This window comes from Fringilla coelebs, assembly GCF_963513975.1.
Source record: "Fringilla coelebs genome assembly, chromosome: 1".
NCBI classification, from domain to species: Eukaryota; Metazoa; Chordata; class Aves; order Passeriformes; family Fringillidae; genus Fringilla; species Fringilla coelebs.
This window is the reverse complement of record NC_140028.1, coordinates 54,535,788-54,552,361: the sequence shown is the minus strand read 5'-3', so window position 1 is coordinate 54,552,361 and position 16,574 is coordinate 54,535,788. Positions and strand designations below refer to the sequence as shown.

The following is a 16,574-nucleotide window of genomic DNA, read 5'->3' as shown; positions in this document are numbered from 1 at the left end:
GAATATCTCCAGAGTCCCAGTAATGACTACCTTTTATTTTGTCATTTAATTATAGATTATCATAGATAATATAATTGTGTATGAAAAATTAAGATCAGCATAATACCATTCACATAACTGGCAATTAATCATGTCCTTTAAAATTCTCCCTGTCTTTCCTCTTCTGTAGAAGAAGACAAAAAAGTACTATCAGAGAACATCTGAAATGTGTGTCTTCCTTCTAAATACCCTGCCTACTGCATTACACATTTCCAATCAACTTCTTTGTCCCAATCTTTGTATCTCACCACCCGTCGCCGCTCCTCCCTGTGCCAAAGCCACAAAAAGTCAAGGAGCTGGTAACTCCTAATGGCCTGCAATCCCTGGTCTGCAGACAGAGAATCTGGCAAAACTCTCTGGACTGGGAGATCCCAAACGCATTTTTTGTGGACCTCAAACAAATTTTAAACGGATCCAGTGAAGAAAAAGATCTTGCAAAAAAAAATTTGCAATGAGCAAGCAGCAGCAATAAAAGCATCTGTTTGAAAATAATTTTTAAACCACTGGATTATGGGGCTACTAAAATGATATCCAGACATCATACATGAGAGATTTAAACAGGAATTTTTGCTCAAACCAAGTTAAATTTTAAACTTACGCTTGCAAACTCCATAACTGCCCTAGAACCCATAGTCAAATGCTTATTTCTAAATTTGTTCCAAAGGAATTCTTGCACCTCATTCAAGAAATATTCTTTCATATATTTTTTACAATTTTATTTAAACTGGTGTTCATCCTGATGGTTGAACAGTTGTTTGAAATGACAGCTCCTGCCTTCACTTGTGGGAGTTTAAACAGGAACATTAGCAGATATGAATTTAAGAAAATTTTTATTATTCCCTGCATTTTACTCCTCCAACTTTCATAATTCCTTGCTACCTGTATTAAAAATTTCAGAAACAAAACACACAAATAGCCAAAGCTATGGATGATTAGAGGGACAGTGACAACAATCAATGCAAAATAAGATTAAATAAGGTATCATGGTTGATTCAAATAAGGTTAAACAATTACAGGAGATTAAATTATTAATAAAATAGGTCATGTCACTGCTAGATCTGGATAAATTAATTTAGCATATATTATTCCATGAACTTAATTCTTCTTTCTGTTTCAGTGGGGGGGGGGGTAATAAATTCATTTATTCCATCAGTGTTTCTTAGTTCAAGCAGAATTTTATACAATGCTGCTTCTCAGTTCAGACTGGTCACTTGTACAAACGTGATTTTTGACTCAATCTTAGTGTTAAATTTCATCCTTTTTTTATGCTCTGGTCCTAACCTGAACTCATGAAAGCTTTTATCATGAACCTTTGCATGTATAAATGTAGGAAGATTTCCTTTGCACCGTATTTATTTACCCCTTAAGAAGAACAGAGTTATCACTGTTCCCATTCTTTGATGGGAAAGAGACCTGAATATCTGCTAAATTTTCATCAAACTTATTTCAAAATTTTGAGACCAGAATGGATTAAAACAATCAACAAGCTTGACTTTCATAATAAAGACCATAAAAATCTCATCCTGTAATTTCTGCACCAAGGTGATTGGTGAATTCATTCCTCCCTATTAACAAAGTAGCTTCAGCAAGTTCTTCCCACTACTATTTTCTCAGCCTCTCGATTTTTTATTTTACTGCAATAATGGCACCAGACATCAAAAGTTACATTTTCAAATGTCTGTGGAAAAAAATTACTTCATTGATAGTGCCTGCATAGCCTTTTACAGGTGTTTTTTTGCTTTATTCTAGCTCCAATATGAAGTATGCACACTGTATGGAGAAGGGACAGAGATTAATGACCTTTTGCAAAAACAAATTGTGTGATGAGTCATGTCATATCTTTAGGCACTTGAATTTGTCAAGTACAGAACATGAACACAATGATCCAGCTAAGCAATTCACTCAGGGTCCATCTACCTCTTGCATTGGGCCACAATGCAGAGATCTTTAAAGAAGCTCTAGGCAAGCTGGTGCCAAGGCTGTGGGGAGCATAACATTGCTGGCACTGTCAGCCCACAGCTGGTACACCCAAATACCAAATTATAGGGGGCTAAATCACCTGGGACCCTCAAGTCAGTCCATGGGCCATATTTTCCTTTGTTCTGCTGGGATATTGGGTGTAGTAGTGGGACCTCTGGTGTGGTTTCCCTGCCCCCAAGTCACCAAGTACACAGTCCTGCAGATTTCAGAAATACAGTTTGAGGTTGTGAAGAACAGCCTATTCTCTTTTTTTTTTTTTTTTTTTGCTGCTTGAATTTGCTTGAACTGGAGACTAAATCAAGAATGCTTCCATAAAGCTAATGAACAGTGAGTGCCAGTTAACTACAGATCTTTTCAAAGGAAAACCTGCAAACTGAAAAAATGCCCTCAAACCATCTAAGTGCAGATAGACTGAGGGGATTTTAGATCAAGTGCCTATGCAAAAGGTGAGTAATCAAAGACAGCAGCCTTAGAAAAACAGGTATTTCAAAAAACTTTGTTTGTTTTCATTCACCACTGATTGTCTCTTTCCCATAGGATGAATCCATTTAAAATCTGGTCTTTTTCTGCACTGCAGAGCAATGTGTTGCTGCAGGAGGTACAAGCAGTGCTTATATGAGCTGCTATCAAAGTTACTTAAGGAACACGTTCTCAGTTAGCCCATAATATTACTAGTCTGGATCAGTAGATTGGTGAAAGAGTAAAACTGAAAAAAAAAATAATTACCCTGAGATTAGTTGAGTTGTTTAGAGCATGGTGCTAATAACACCAAGGTTGTGGGTTCAATCCCCATTTACTTAAGAGCTGCACTCGATGATCCTTGTGGGGCCCTTCCAACTCAGAGCATTCTGTGAATCTGGGATTACAGCTGCTCCCTCTGCAGCAGCTGTAGCAGAGGAAAGCTGGTAGAGGGTCACAGAAAGCTAAGCAGCAAAATCCCTAATGCCCCCAACAACTTAGGAATCAAATATGCCTTAGAAAAGAAGTATAAAGGATTTTTAAGTGAATCCTAGCTTACAGAAGAAGAATGATTTCTGTAGAATAAAAGTCGCTTTCATTGATTTTGTAAATAACTCAGGTTGTAGCAAAATATTAGCTTTAAACTGTGGATGTCATTAACAAATCTCTGTCTAATTTCCATCTATTTTTCCATTTCAAAGGTAAGAAACAGCATTTCATAGTCTAACTCGACTTTTTTACAGAGAATTTTCAAATTCTCCCAGGAAACAGCAGGGAGAATTTGACACAAATGTCTGTCTTTGCCTTGTTTCTGGTTTTGCCAAGGCATTTGCACTACAAATAATGTTTCAAGACTACCATCATCCTTTTAAAGTCCTTGTAATACAGTCTGAGCATGCCTCCTTCTGGAACTCCTCAGCCCCACACTGCAGGCCAAAACTAAAAGAAGACTCATGTAAGCATTCAAATTACCGTATCTGGTAGGAATTATTAAATTTAAGAATCAGTAGTTTGTCAAGTTGAACTATGCTGGTCACTTCAGGATAGAGGTTCTTTGCTATCTGTGTGCTATCCTGTCTCTGCCTTACAAAGTTTCCCTGTCTGAAATGTATTTTAAATGAAAGCAGATATTATGTTGAAAGTACATTTGAATTAAAACCTCCATAGAAAAATGCAGGAAGCCCTCAAGTACAACTTTTAATGTGTCCTTCCCCTGTGGCCTGGCTTATTAGAAAAAGGACTGCAGTCTAATAAAGCCTGACCTTACCTAACAGCTGAGACAATTGCTAACAGTAGCAATGAATACAACACCCTTAAGCCTTGAAATCCTGTCAGCTGTGACTGTTTAAAGTTATTAACAGAGAAAGTGGGGTGTATTTGGTTTGTTTCAAGGACCATCCTACTCAGCACGAGCATTTCAGAGGGCTAAGGATGCATTAGTATGGGGACTTATGTGCAAAATGTTCTCAGTTCAAAAAAGCCTCCAGACACTTTCACCTTCTGAATGTCACAGTGTCCTACTCCCTGCCCTTAACCTGTGTTTTAGCAAGGTATTTATTTGTTTATTCAAACAGCAGTGATCATAGCTGCTGCTTCAGAATTTTTCACATTGCAAGGACGTTTCAGGCGTGTTGCAAAGATATCATTCACGGCAACCAGCCATAGCTGAGAAACTAGAAGAAGAAAAAAAACCTGTAGGGTTACTTAACCACAAAGGTATGACATCAGTATTTTAGAACTCTACTTTCAAAAATACCTCATCTTTACCTCCATGCCTGCACCCCTGGGACAGCGCTATGCTTCTGAGAGCAATCTTGCAGCCATTGTTTGAGATTTCATTCATTAGTGTTTGAAAAATACTTTGAGACTCTCAGAAGGGAGATGCTACAGTATTCTAAATATCTGCCTAATTATCTCTGATCAGAAGTTGTTTTACCCAATCAAGAGGAAAGATCAAAAATATCATTGAAAAATGAACTGCAAAACAAAACACAACAAAAATCAAATTGAAGATGTTTAAATACTTTCCTATTTATTTATGGAGAAGGCTTATTATAGCTCTTCCAAAATGCATGACTTCCAGGGCCACATGGACATCCCCATCCAGGGCTGGAGTCTAGATGAGGGGCACCTGCTGCAGACAGTGGTCTTAAAAGAAGGTCTGGTAGCAGAGTCCTCCACCAGGACTCTATCAGCTCTGCTAGTTCACCACAGATTTCCTTTATTATTAGCCCTAGTCATTGTCATTAGATGCTTTTGTTTTTACCCAGCACCAAAAATGCTGGCACAACACTGGCTATTAATTCAGCTAAGTTTTAAAGAATGTGTAGTGCTGGGTGTCCCAGCCTCCCTGCATCTGCACTTTGGTTCTTCCCTGAGAATTAAACCTTTCATTATTCAGCCCAGTTATTTATTGCCCTCTTTAAAAATTCAGTACAGTCTTCTAACTGACATTTGCAGCAAAAGGTCATCTGAAATACACACGGTGTTCCTCGTACTGCCTGCCTTCCCCTCTAAAGGTCCACCAGAGATAATGTTGTGTTTGTCATCTATTTACTCATTACATTGTGCAACAGGCCTTTGATCCCCCGCTTGTCTGCATGCCAGGTCTGTCTCACAGGAGGTAGCTCTGGGGTGGCTTTCCTCTTTTCCATTTCCATCCAATTAAGCTGGACATATTTTCAATATCCCCCACTCTAAATAAGAGTGTATTTCTTGAAATGCCACGGCTAAGTTCAGTTATTAATTGCATCTGACTGAAGCACCAGGAAAAACCAGGGAGCTGCATGAGGAGCTGGGAGCGTAAATTCACCTGTCACTTATACCTAAAATCCTTGCACCTTCCAGTTTTCTGGAAGCTAAACACCTCTGCTTTGAACAGCAGGAACATCAAAAACCCACAGACTACAAATACCATCTTAAAAATTACTTCCACCAAAGTTAGAAAAATATATGTTTCTCCTCTTATTTCACCAGTGGGACCATTCAACTTTCCAGAGTGCAACTAAACCATCAGACTACACAACAAATACAATCTTTTTTCTTCACAGGGATTTCCTTCAAAAATCCACCTCCAGATTCAGAGGTAGCCACACCAATGTCCCTTTTCAATGTGAAAACCTGAATATTTAGCAGTTTCACTGTGAGATTAAAAACTTGGATTTTATTCAGGATTTACCTCCTACCTCTTCATTTTTTATGTGCTTTATGCAGGGACATGAACTCTCATTGGAACTTGAATTGAAATTCAAGTGTTTCATCTCTTTTCTTGGCCATTTGAAAGGAGGACTATTCAAGCACCTGCTTTCCAAACTATGAGAACCAAGCAGAGCACTTTAGACCAAGAGAAGTCGAAGGTTTAACTTACCTTTTCCAAGTGACTTAAGCAGTTTCCATATGACATGCCTTTGCAGAGACCCCCAGCCACAGCACTGGATCTTGGGGACCCACCAAGACGGGTTCTTGGTCTGAGGAACATAAGAATTAAATTTCTTCCTGGACACACTGATTTTCCACTAATGCTTAAAATTTTGTAGTTTTCCTTTCTGAAGGAGAAGGAGCTTGAGCGGTACCGTACCCTGAATTCCTACTACATGCGTCTGTGGGGAGAAGATGTCTTACAAGACACTTCAGTGGAATGGGATTCAGTCACACCTGGTGAGGGTCTTGCACACAGACTTTCAGCCAAGTTTCCAGCAACTCACTGACTCTACTCCTCTAAAACTGAATTTGGCACAAGTACGTGTGCCGGGACACTTTTTAACACAGCCTAGTCCTCACAGTAGGACACGGCTATTTATCATCATCTTTTGTTAAGAGTCAGATATGAACTTAACACAGACTAGAAATTCTTGCTTGCCCAAGCTCCACCACTTAGAAAGCAGGAATGTCATCTCCTTTTTATAGCCAGGGCTCTTTATGTTCTCTGGCAAAAGCTTTTGTGAAAGAGCTGCTTTTAGTTTCGGTGAAGTATCTCTGGGCTTAGGTCAATGTTGGCACTACTAATCATGATGTTGCTATATATTTATAACAAGGTTCAAGCAGAGTGTGGTATTTTCTGGGTTCCCAGGACGAAGGAGTAATTAATGAATCTGACTCCCTGTTCTTAGAAGGCTAATTTATTATTTCATGTACTTATATTATACTAAAGAAATGCTATACTAAAACTGTACTAAATAGAGAAAGAATACAGACAGAAGGTTACAAAGAATGATGATGAAAAACTCATGACTGCTTCCAGAGTCCCAACACAGCTGGATGGTGATTGGTCATTAATTCAAAACAATTCACATTAAACCAATCAAACGACCACCTGTTGGATAAACAATCTCCAACCATATTCCAAAGGAGCAAAATACAGGAGAAGCAATCAGATAATTATTGTTTTCATTCTTCTCTGAGTCTTCTCAGCTTCCCAGGAGAAGAATCCTGGGCCAAGAGGATTTTTCAGAAAATATGATGGTGACAGCAGAGGAATCTTTCCTACTATTCTTTAAATGGAATACCCTGGACAGATTTCCCTGACTTTAAAAAGCACAAGGAGCCTCTGAAGCAGAAATAATAGTAAGGTCTATGTAAGGCTATCCCAGCACCATGAACTGTGGGAATATGGAATTTCAGGGACTTGCATTCTGACTCAAAAACCATGCAAAGTTTTTCAGAAAGAAGTTCAGAGCAAAGAAAAGGTATAATACAAAGATGATAGCTATTCCTAGGGTCAGATTTTCAGGGTAGGTGAAGTAGGCACAGAATTTCCTTGAAAAATAGCAATGAAAAAGCTAATTCATGGGCAACTTTACTTATTGCCTGCCAAAACCAATTGTGTCCTGTTAAAAAACTGGCAAACTAAAGAGAAAAATTAATCCCATTTTGTTGTGGGTTTTGTTTTGTCGCTGTTAATTAAGGCATTTGTGCAACAGAGCATCAAACAAGTTCATGTGATGCCTTTGCAAATCATCTGGAGCCAGCATACAAAGCTGATCATTCCATTTCTCACAGTGCTTTAATCAGGTGTAAAACCAGCCTAATTGAAAGGAAGGGAGTGATAAATCACCATCTGGAGGTAGCTTTGCAAATTACATGCTTATCACCCTTCTCAAGGAAATTATGAGCTTCTAGGAGAAGTGAGTGTCTGAACTTGAGATCCCTGATCCTCAGCCATGCAGAGCAAGGCTGGGACACAAGGCCCTTCCAGCCTCTGTGGCCAGGCTTCCATCCCATCAGAGGTAGGGAAATGAAGACTGTGTCCAGCAGATGAGTTCTGCTATAGAGACAGGACAGGGCCAAGGCATATACTTGGTCCTGGAAAGACAGAAACACTCTAAGCAATGTATTTTTGACATAAGTTTTGCATGTTCTTGCCATCAAAAATGAAAGCTTATTTAGAGAGCAGAGAGCATTTGTTCCCACGAGCATTTTAGACATCTTGAAATTTTCCAACTTATAGAGTGGGTTGTACTAAATGAAAGTATATTGTTACATACTGCACAAAAAACAAAAGAGGCAGCAGGATCTGGCACTGTGGAAATGTAGTTTCCATCTAGATCTGGATTATCATTTTCTTATCTGAGCCAAAAACAATATAATAGGTCTAGGAAAACAACACAATGACAACAAGGTATGAAGATACCAGTAGAGATTAAATGGGCCAGGGTTCTAGGCTGGCAAAGATAAAATTTATGGAAGAAAATTGGGGAGTAGGATAATGAATGTCACAAGGGAAATGAACGGGGACTTATTACTTCTTTTCTTTGCAACATAAATACTGTAGGGCATTGAAGAAAACTTACAAGTAGATGTTTTATAAGAGAAAAAAAATCATTTTTCCACTCAACATATCTAATTTGTGATACTAGATATTGCAGGTTAAAATAAAGAGATCCAAGAGCGATTAGGTCAATTTGTGTAAGACCCATTCATTTAGAGCTATTGGTCACAAATCTGTAAATATAACCTCCTGCCCAAGAAGTCCCTAAACCACAGCTTCCTGGCAGCTTTCTGCTCACATTCCAGAGGATTGCTAGACACAAGTCCAGACTTTACATAATGTCCCTAAAGAGCTGCCCTTTGTTTTGATGAAAACCCTTCACTCCTTGCTCAGCACAGCTAGTCATGCTTTCTTAGGGCTTTTTTAGGCAAGCTGCTCAAAAAGAAACTGTTGAGGGAATAATGTTTAAACCATAAGAATCTGACAAATTTTCTAGGTCTTTAGTCTAACTGGTGCTAGGGGAACTCTGTTCTGTCACACTCATCTGCTACAATTTTCAAAACCTTAAGATTCAAAAAGTACTTGAGGTTTTTTCCTTCTACTTCAGACTTTGTCACTAATTTGTTCACAGGGAGAGGAAACACTTGAAAAACACCTCAGATTGGAAAGCATTGTAACAAATAACAAAAAGCAGAAGGGTTAGAGGAAAAGGAGCTATACATACATTTCATCTGTTGATGTCATCTGTGCTTGTATTTTATATTTGGGAGTAAAAACTGATGTAGAATGTATGTAGGTGTACACATACACTTCAGACTCTTCTGTCCTCTATGAAGAACAGGAGGATCCAAGATACCCAGAGCTCAGGTTGTAACACAGGTTGAGATTAGAAAAGGTGGGAAAACATCTCACCTGGAGATAAACTAGCAGGGAGTCTTATACAGGCAGTTCCACCACAGCCTGCATGACTTTCTGTCCCCCAATGTGAGGATCCTCATTTCCACACCCATGTTCCCAAATCTTCTTCACCTGCCTAACAGGAAGGGCACTGTACTTGAAAGCCAACACAGCTGAAGACTGGGACGGTCCTTTGCAATTCCTGAGTGCAGCAGTGGTCACCGTGAATTGGTCTTCTGGGCAAGAAGCTGATGAGCAACAGAGGAAGCATTTACTGAAAAACAGGCAGGAGAATCCTCATCAAGACTTTGGAGTAAAACAGAGTCCTTGAAGATTTCAGAGAGTAGACTGTGCGAGGGAATTGAGTTGTTTTCCCAAAGATTTTATATTCTTTCTGCCTTCCTAAAGTTTGTGTGTGCAGGAAATTCCTGTGCTTTCTGCACTTATTTTGCACTTATTTGATCCACAAAAAATGCAACTCCAACCTCTAGAGAGACATTCTGAGAAGGTTTTCTGAGGGGATAAGCCTGAGGCATGGGAATGAATGTGCAAGCCACTCTCAAAAGGGTTCCACACTATGTTAGTGGACTGCTGGACACTGGTTGCATGAAGGGTGCAGGTTGCAGACCTGTAGATTGTAGACTTGAAAACAATCATCCCTCCCAGGCCAGACTCAGTGGCACTGGTACTCAGTAATTAGAGCGTTTTGTGATAGATTTGTGCCCATTTGGGGAGCAGGATCCTGAAGCCCAGGACCAACTTCTTCCCCAAAGAAACAATTTTGTTGCTCCATGCAATTATAACTGTCTTGTGCTACAGGAGACACCAAGTCTCTCTGGGAAACTAGTACTTCCTAGAACCTTACTGTGGCCTTGGCATGGAGAAAGGATTCAGATTTTTTCTTTTAATGTTCCCCCTGATACTAATCAGCTTAAAATGCAGTTGGCTTTGTAGCAGTTGATCCCACCTGCGACAGGAGGGAGATCAGAATACTTGCTTATTAAGAACTTTTCAATTGCAACACATGAGTTAGAACCAGTGAAGTGTTCTGTCATCAAAGCAACGGTGGGCAATAAAAATTAGTTTTGGCGCTTTGGGGCAGAAATAGTGTGATTTGAGCTTTCTTTGTGCAGTGACTAAAGCTAAACCATAAATGTCTGGCTGGACAAGCAAGAGTACTGTCATTAACTGCAGGGACATGGTGCAATGACAGTCTAGCAACTGATTTTCCATGACTGTCCTTTGACAGCAAATTTCCTGCTTACACAATGGTGGCTCATCCCAGTCTATCACAACACTTAGTGTTTCCCAGGCTCTGACAGAAGTGACAGTATGCTAAATGTTCCTTTTATTCTGCCACTAAACTGGAGAAAGAAACATGTTAAAGCTTGTCAGGGTCTCCCAGAGATATGTATTTTATATTCATTACTAGAGTGTAAACAACCTGTTTTGCAGGAAATGTTCTAGCCTGTTTTGAAAATACTTTCATTTCACTTTTAAGTTTTTTCAGCTCCCCACCTGTAAAGCTTATAATGAAGAAGTGGTGTTGACAACCAGGGGAACATAGGTATGAATGTAAATACACTGCATGAGTCTGAAACTCTCAGTCAGAATATTTCTTAAGAAGGCACCTGTTTAAATGAGACTGGAAAGTCTGTAATGCAATATTCCTTCTGTGAATAATGTAGCAGAAACATTACAATGAATAACCAGAAATGTGGGAGTTTCCAGCAATCCAGTTTAATAGTTTCTTCATGTATCTGTGTTTATACATCAAACAGACTTCAAACAAAACAGAAAAGAGTAATATACAATTCAAGAAAATACCTAAAGCTATTACAGGTTTGGCTTCCCCTTAGTTGATTTACAGCTATGTACAAAACTCTTATTTGCAATACCCAGTGAAGATTTAATGATTTATTTACATCAGCTGGTGCCTTTCACTATGCAGCGGAATTGTCTCCTTTTGTCATTTACATTCATAGTTGCAAGAGCCCACATTTAGAGGCTATTTATGGATAGGATTAAGAGAAGGGCTGAAACAAGGCAAGATTCTCACTACTGACCACCAGCATTCTCTGAAATCCCATTTTCAGACATAGCTGAAGGAAGACTCTAGCCCCTAGTGCACTGATAACCAGTGTATCAGTCAGCATAATTAGGGATCTCCACTGAGAATAACATTCCCACTCATGTCAGAGGGAGATATATGTGAGCTGGAGAAGTAGTAAATTTTAAGCAGAGAAAATATATGACTCTGGCGCTAAAGGTGCACCTTACGTCTCATGTCAGAAACCTCCTAAGCCAATGAAGACATAAAGTAGGCTCTAAGTGTGTGGAGGGGAATACTTTCCAATTTTTCTTACACAAGAGATTAAATTAGGAGGGAAAAAACATAATTTTATCATAATATGCAAACTGTGTCACAGAATCACTGAATAATTTGGGTTGGAAGGCACCTGTGGAGGTAATGTGTTCCTAGTGGTTCAAAGCAGGGCCAGCTTCAAAGTTAGAGTCAGCTTTCAATTTAGTGCAGGTTTTTCAGGGCCATGTCCAGTCCAGTTCTAAATATCTCTAAGATGGATTTTGTACAACCATTGAGAACCTGTTCACATATTTGACCACCCTTATGGCAAATAAATGTCCTAAAACCCAATTAGGAATCTCACCCTGAAAGTATAACCTAACAGTCATGGAATAAATCATAAACTGTCAACTGATAAACAAGAGTTTTACAGCATGTATAAACCAAGTATAACAAGCATTCTTCCAGATTTCAGAAGGAAGATTTCATTTTTTCAAGATATATTCAGCTATCTAGTCAGTAGTTTAACACCACTTGGAATCTTTCCATAACTTAAATCACAGCACAAGATATGCACCATTCATGGTCATCAAGAAATACCAGAGTTGCTCTCTCTTTTGTAAGCCCAGTATTTTGCACATTACACAGCTGTTGCAGAACAGCAGGTTTATGAAAGCAGGACTAGATGTAAATTACTCACAAAAAAGGCATGAGGGTTTCAGCTTAGAATCCTCTCAGCTAAGAGGAAAACTGTTTGTTTGGGGAACAAAAGTCAGGACCCTGTTATAGCTACATGTACCTGATGTTTTGAAATCCTTTTTTTGCCATTGCCTTTCAATTATCAGACTTGTTTCGTCTCTCCCAACTTGAAAGATGCAATCTACAGTAACACAGGCTCTTCACATCCAAAAGGGTTTTCTAATGTGTATAGAAAGGCAGCCACTCACTCAATCTTTCCATCTCCACAAAATATTACAGGAATATCTACAGGCTGTGTTCCCTTTGCTTCCCTAGCCCTGGCAAATAAAGAAAACAGACAAACTAGAATCAGCTCAGTCTTCATATTCAGCCTTAAAATCCACCTGTGGTACATCTTGCTTCACAGTGATTTGAACATATATAGTCATATATGACAAAGTGCTGTATCCAGCCTGGAAAATCTCGTGGAAACATTGGCATCTTACACAACATGAATTTTGTGACAGTAACAGTCATGACTGGAATACAAGACTGCTGATATGTGCATGTATATTGATCATCACTGCTGACCAAGGTGTGTGGAGCTTGATAACTGGAGCTACTTCTCTGATTTTATGTCTTCAGAAGGAAATAGCAAAAAAATTCCTTGTTAATTCTGGGCATCAAAATAAGCCATACTTGTTTTTATCTAGAGAGATAAATTTTTATTATTTTTTTATATCTAGAGAGACAAATAACACCAAAAGAAACGCACATTGAGAGGCTGGTGGGTTCATTCACATGGCAGAACTCACTCATTACATTTAGCAGAAATAAAAATAAGGTTTTCCCCTGTATAATCCTCTTATAAATTCCAATCTTCAATAGAGTAAATGAGATTCAAATTATCCTTTATCCCCATAATACAGATGCACTGAGTAGCTCCAACTACCAGCATGAGTGAGGTGTGTGGAGGGAAAGAAATGTAAAATCACGTATTTAAAAAGGGTCTCTGATTGCTGTGGGAATCATGACAGCTGAATGGAGAAAATGTTCCACAGGCATTTCACCAGAATCACAGGATGCAGGAAGATGTTCCCTTTCCAGTCTCTTCCCTGGCTTGTTTTTGTTATCTTAATACTTGTTTGATAACCCACAGAGCATTCTTAGGCTATAGCAACAAATAATCTCTTTGAAGGTCTTCCTCATTTCCTGGCTACGAAAGGCGTAGATCAAGGGGTCGATCACCGAGTTGCACATAATGAGAATGAGGTACATGTTGAAGTGAGACATGAAGCAAACACAGTAGAGGTTTTGAGGGCAGGAGATCATCAGGATGAGATGAAGGAAGAATGGAGCCCAGCAAACGATGAAGATGCCAAGAAGCATAGTCAGAGTGATGGCTCCTTTCATGCTGGTTCTTTGACGGACAGAGTTGTAGCCAGGCAAAGCAGCGATTTTCTTCACATGAGTACGAGCCAGGAGGAACATATGGATGTACAGGGAGACCATGAGGAACAACATGGTAAAAAACATAGTGATGAGACAAATGACCACGTAAGTTGATTCATAATAAAGAATGAAGATAATGCCACAGCCCGTGCAAAAGGTCCAGATGCATGCAATAATGAGCCCCGACCTTTTCACTGTCATGATGTTGTGATAACGCAGGGCATAGAAGATAGTGATGTATCTGTCTACTGCTATAGCCAGCAAACTGCACATGGAAGCCACCACAGATATGCAGATCATGGAATCAAAGACATTGTCTATATGACGGACAAAGGCATCTTCCATGATGATGTGTCTATTGTTTATTAAGTATATGGTTATGGTCTCCCAAGCATTAGACACGCTAACCAGCATGTCAGCCACTGCTAAACTGCAAACAAAAAAATACATGGGTGAGTGCAAGTTCTTGTTCTTAACTATTGCACATATAACTAGTATGTTTTCAAGGAGGCTTACAATGCCCAGAGTTAGGAACACCTCAGCTGCGATGACCACTTGCTCACATGGTGATGACTTGCTCTTTGCAGTAGGCACAGTAAAGTTGCTACCGAAGGCACTCAGGTTGAGTTCAGAAACATAGAACTGAGAGGACGTGTTCATCTCTGGGAGCTAACACATTCTGTTCCTTCTGAAGGGCTCGCCAAGGAGTGTGGTAAATGCATTTTCCAAAAGGCAGAAGATCCTGCCTAAAAAAAAATATAGCATGAAGATTACAGGCAGAAGTTGACAACATAAAAACCAGCTATTTATATTCAATTTATACATGTCCCACCTCTTCCACACCACATTCCTTCACTGATTCTAAATTAAACTTTGGTTGGCTCAGAGATTTTCTACCTATCCTTACTGGGAAATTAAAATCACAAACTGATGAAAAGATTCCTGCACTCTTCATTCATAGTTTTGATTATTCTGTCTGGTTCCCTGGAGTACTTCCCCAGAATGTCCTGGAAATCCTGCTGAAAAGCAAACAAAAAACAGTTTTCCCAGTCCCAGCTTTCAGACCCCAGAAATGCAGGAGGATGTAGCATTGTGTCCAGCAGAAACCACTCACTTGAATACGATATAAAGAAGTTTCTATTCTTGACACAATAAAGAATTGAACATTTTCAGTAAAAGGTTTAAATGCTTTCCTGACCTTTGTACATTTAATTTGGCATGAACTATATTATAAACAGCTTATCTGTGTAGTGTTAACATGCTCATTTAAAAGCATGGTATTAAACACCTAACCAAGGCAAATCCATACATTTCAGGATAAACTAAGGTTACAGAATTGATGTGAGTAGAATTCTGTTGTAAAGGAAGTTTTATCTTCCAAATCCAGAATATTTTATTCAGTGGTTTTCTGGTAATGAAAATATTTCAGGAAAGTTGTAAGTCATCACATTTTTAATAAAGGGAATGTTTAGAGCTGATTATCAGTGACTTGTTGCAAATACATATTCAAAGCATATCATGCTAAACAATTTCCAGTTTCAAAAAGCCACTTTTTAATTACAATCAAGAATTTACTGTACCTATTTACCAGAGCTGCTCCTTCAGCTGCTTTTCCTCATCATTGTCTGCCACGTTTTCTCCAGAGAGCTGAAGTTTCAGCCCCTCTAACATCTGGGGCTGGGGACTCCTTGGTGGCAAAAAATGAAAAAAAAATAGAGGGAAAGGAATTAGTGAATCCATAGAGTCAAAGCTGACCACGTATAAATTACTTACTGTGCGACTGCCTTTTTATAGACTCCAAGCAATAATGACTTCAGTACTCAAACTGTGGCTCCTCCTCCCCTTCTTGGCCCCCCTGGACTTCTCTTTCCACAGATCTCATAGCAAAGGCTTGGGTTTTTACCACCATCTAGTGGCCTTCCCTCTCTTTCTAACTGAGCAGGGATTCTGATCTGAAATTCATTACGAACTTTCTATAATATTAAAGGGGGAAATGCTCCTTTCCTTTGTTTTCTTTGTTGTTTCTAGTACACTGACAATAATTTCATCCTACAACAGTGCTCCAAAAGAGGAGAAAAGACTATTATTGAAGTGGGAGGCTTATTACTGCTATAAGCATTTTTCTCATATTCAGCTTTGCCGGGATTTTTTCAGAAATAAGAACCCCACTGTTACAAAACTTCGAGAACATACAGTCAAAGCCACCATGCCACTAATAGAAAATATATTTAAATAATTTGTATTAAAACAATTGAACAAATAAACAGCTGTGTTCTGTACCCCTTGCTAGAATAGAGATTTCAGTGCAGAAATGGAAGGAGCAGTGCATCACGCCAGGAGCCCGGGCACCCCGAGATAGATGGGAATTCCCCCAGGGGCCTAAGAGCTGTTAAACTCAGCACTCAGTATTCCAGTGGCTGAAGTTCCTCTGTGGGTCTAGCAGCAGTCAGGCAGCCAATGCCCCTTCTGGACCTTACCCAAAAGGTGGCAGAATCAGTTCAAGTCTTTAACAAATGGTCTCTGCTTCCAGGTGCAGGCTGGGGAATGCAAAGCACACACCTTCCTGACACTGCCAAATGCCCTTCTTCTGAGCTGCTAAGCAGACAGTCAGATACCATGCAGGATTTGAAGTTAACTTGACACAGGAAGTCTCTGCTTCTCCAAATCACCCCTTTTCCAAAAATCAGTGGGTTGAGGTTTTTTCATGCTGTATTTTCATGGTCCAAATGCTTCTTTTTAACCTACAGCATTTTTCTTAAAGCATCACCACCAACAAATCCTAATTTTCCCATGCCACTTTTGTATTTTCAGTGTTCAGTTAATGTTTATCATTGAAAAGCAGATAAATCCCTATTTCTAATTCATATACTCCAGAGTAGGTTCCTCTATTGTCACTGCTGGCCTCACTCTAACCCTTCACTCTAGGGATGCAGAACCACCTGGGCCATTATATGAAATATTTTTAGGTACAAATAGTCCCTGCACAAAGGGTGACAATGAAAAGCCTTTTTTAATCATTTTGAGTAAAATGGCTCTTTTAGCATTATAGAGTTATAG

The 16,574-nt window shown here is 39.3% G+C and overlaps 1 protein-coding gene across 1 annotated transcript; it reads right to left on the bottom strand.

Annotated features, from left to right (window-relative positions):
• Window positions 1-10,909: 10,909 nt before the first annotated feature.
• Window positions 10,910-15,262, bottom strand: MC5R (melanocortin 5 receptor). The gene is made up of 2 exons (XM_084207824.1): window positions 15,098-15,262; window positions 10,910-14,263 (listed from the first exon to the last, which is right to left on the bottom strand). Exon 2 carries the CDS (start codon window positions 14,175-14,177, stop codon window positions 13,200-13,202), a length of 978 nt encoding a protein of 325 aa, XP_084063950.1. The 5' UTR covers window positions 14,178-14,263; window positions 15,098-15,262; the 3' UTR covers window positions 10,910-13,199.
• Window positions 15,263-16,574: the final 1,312 nt, after the last annotated feature.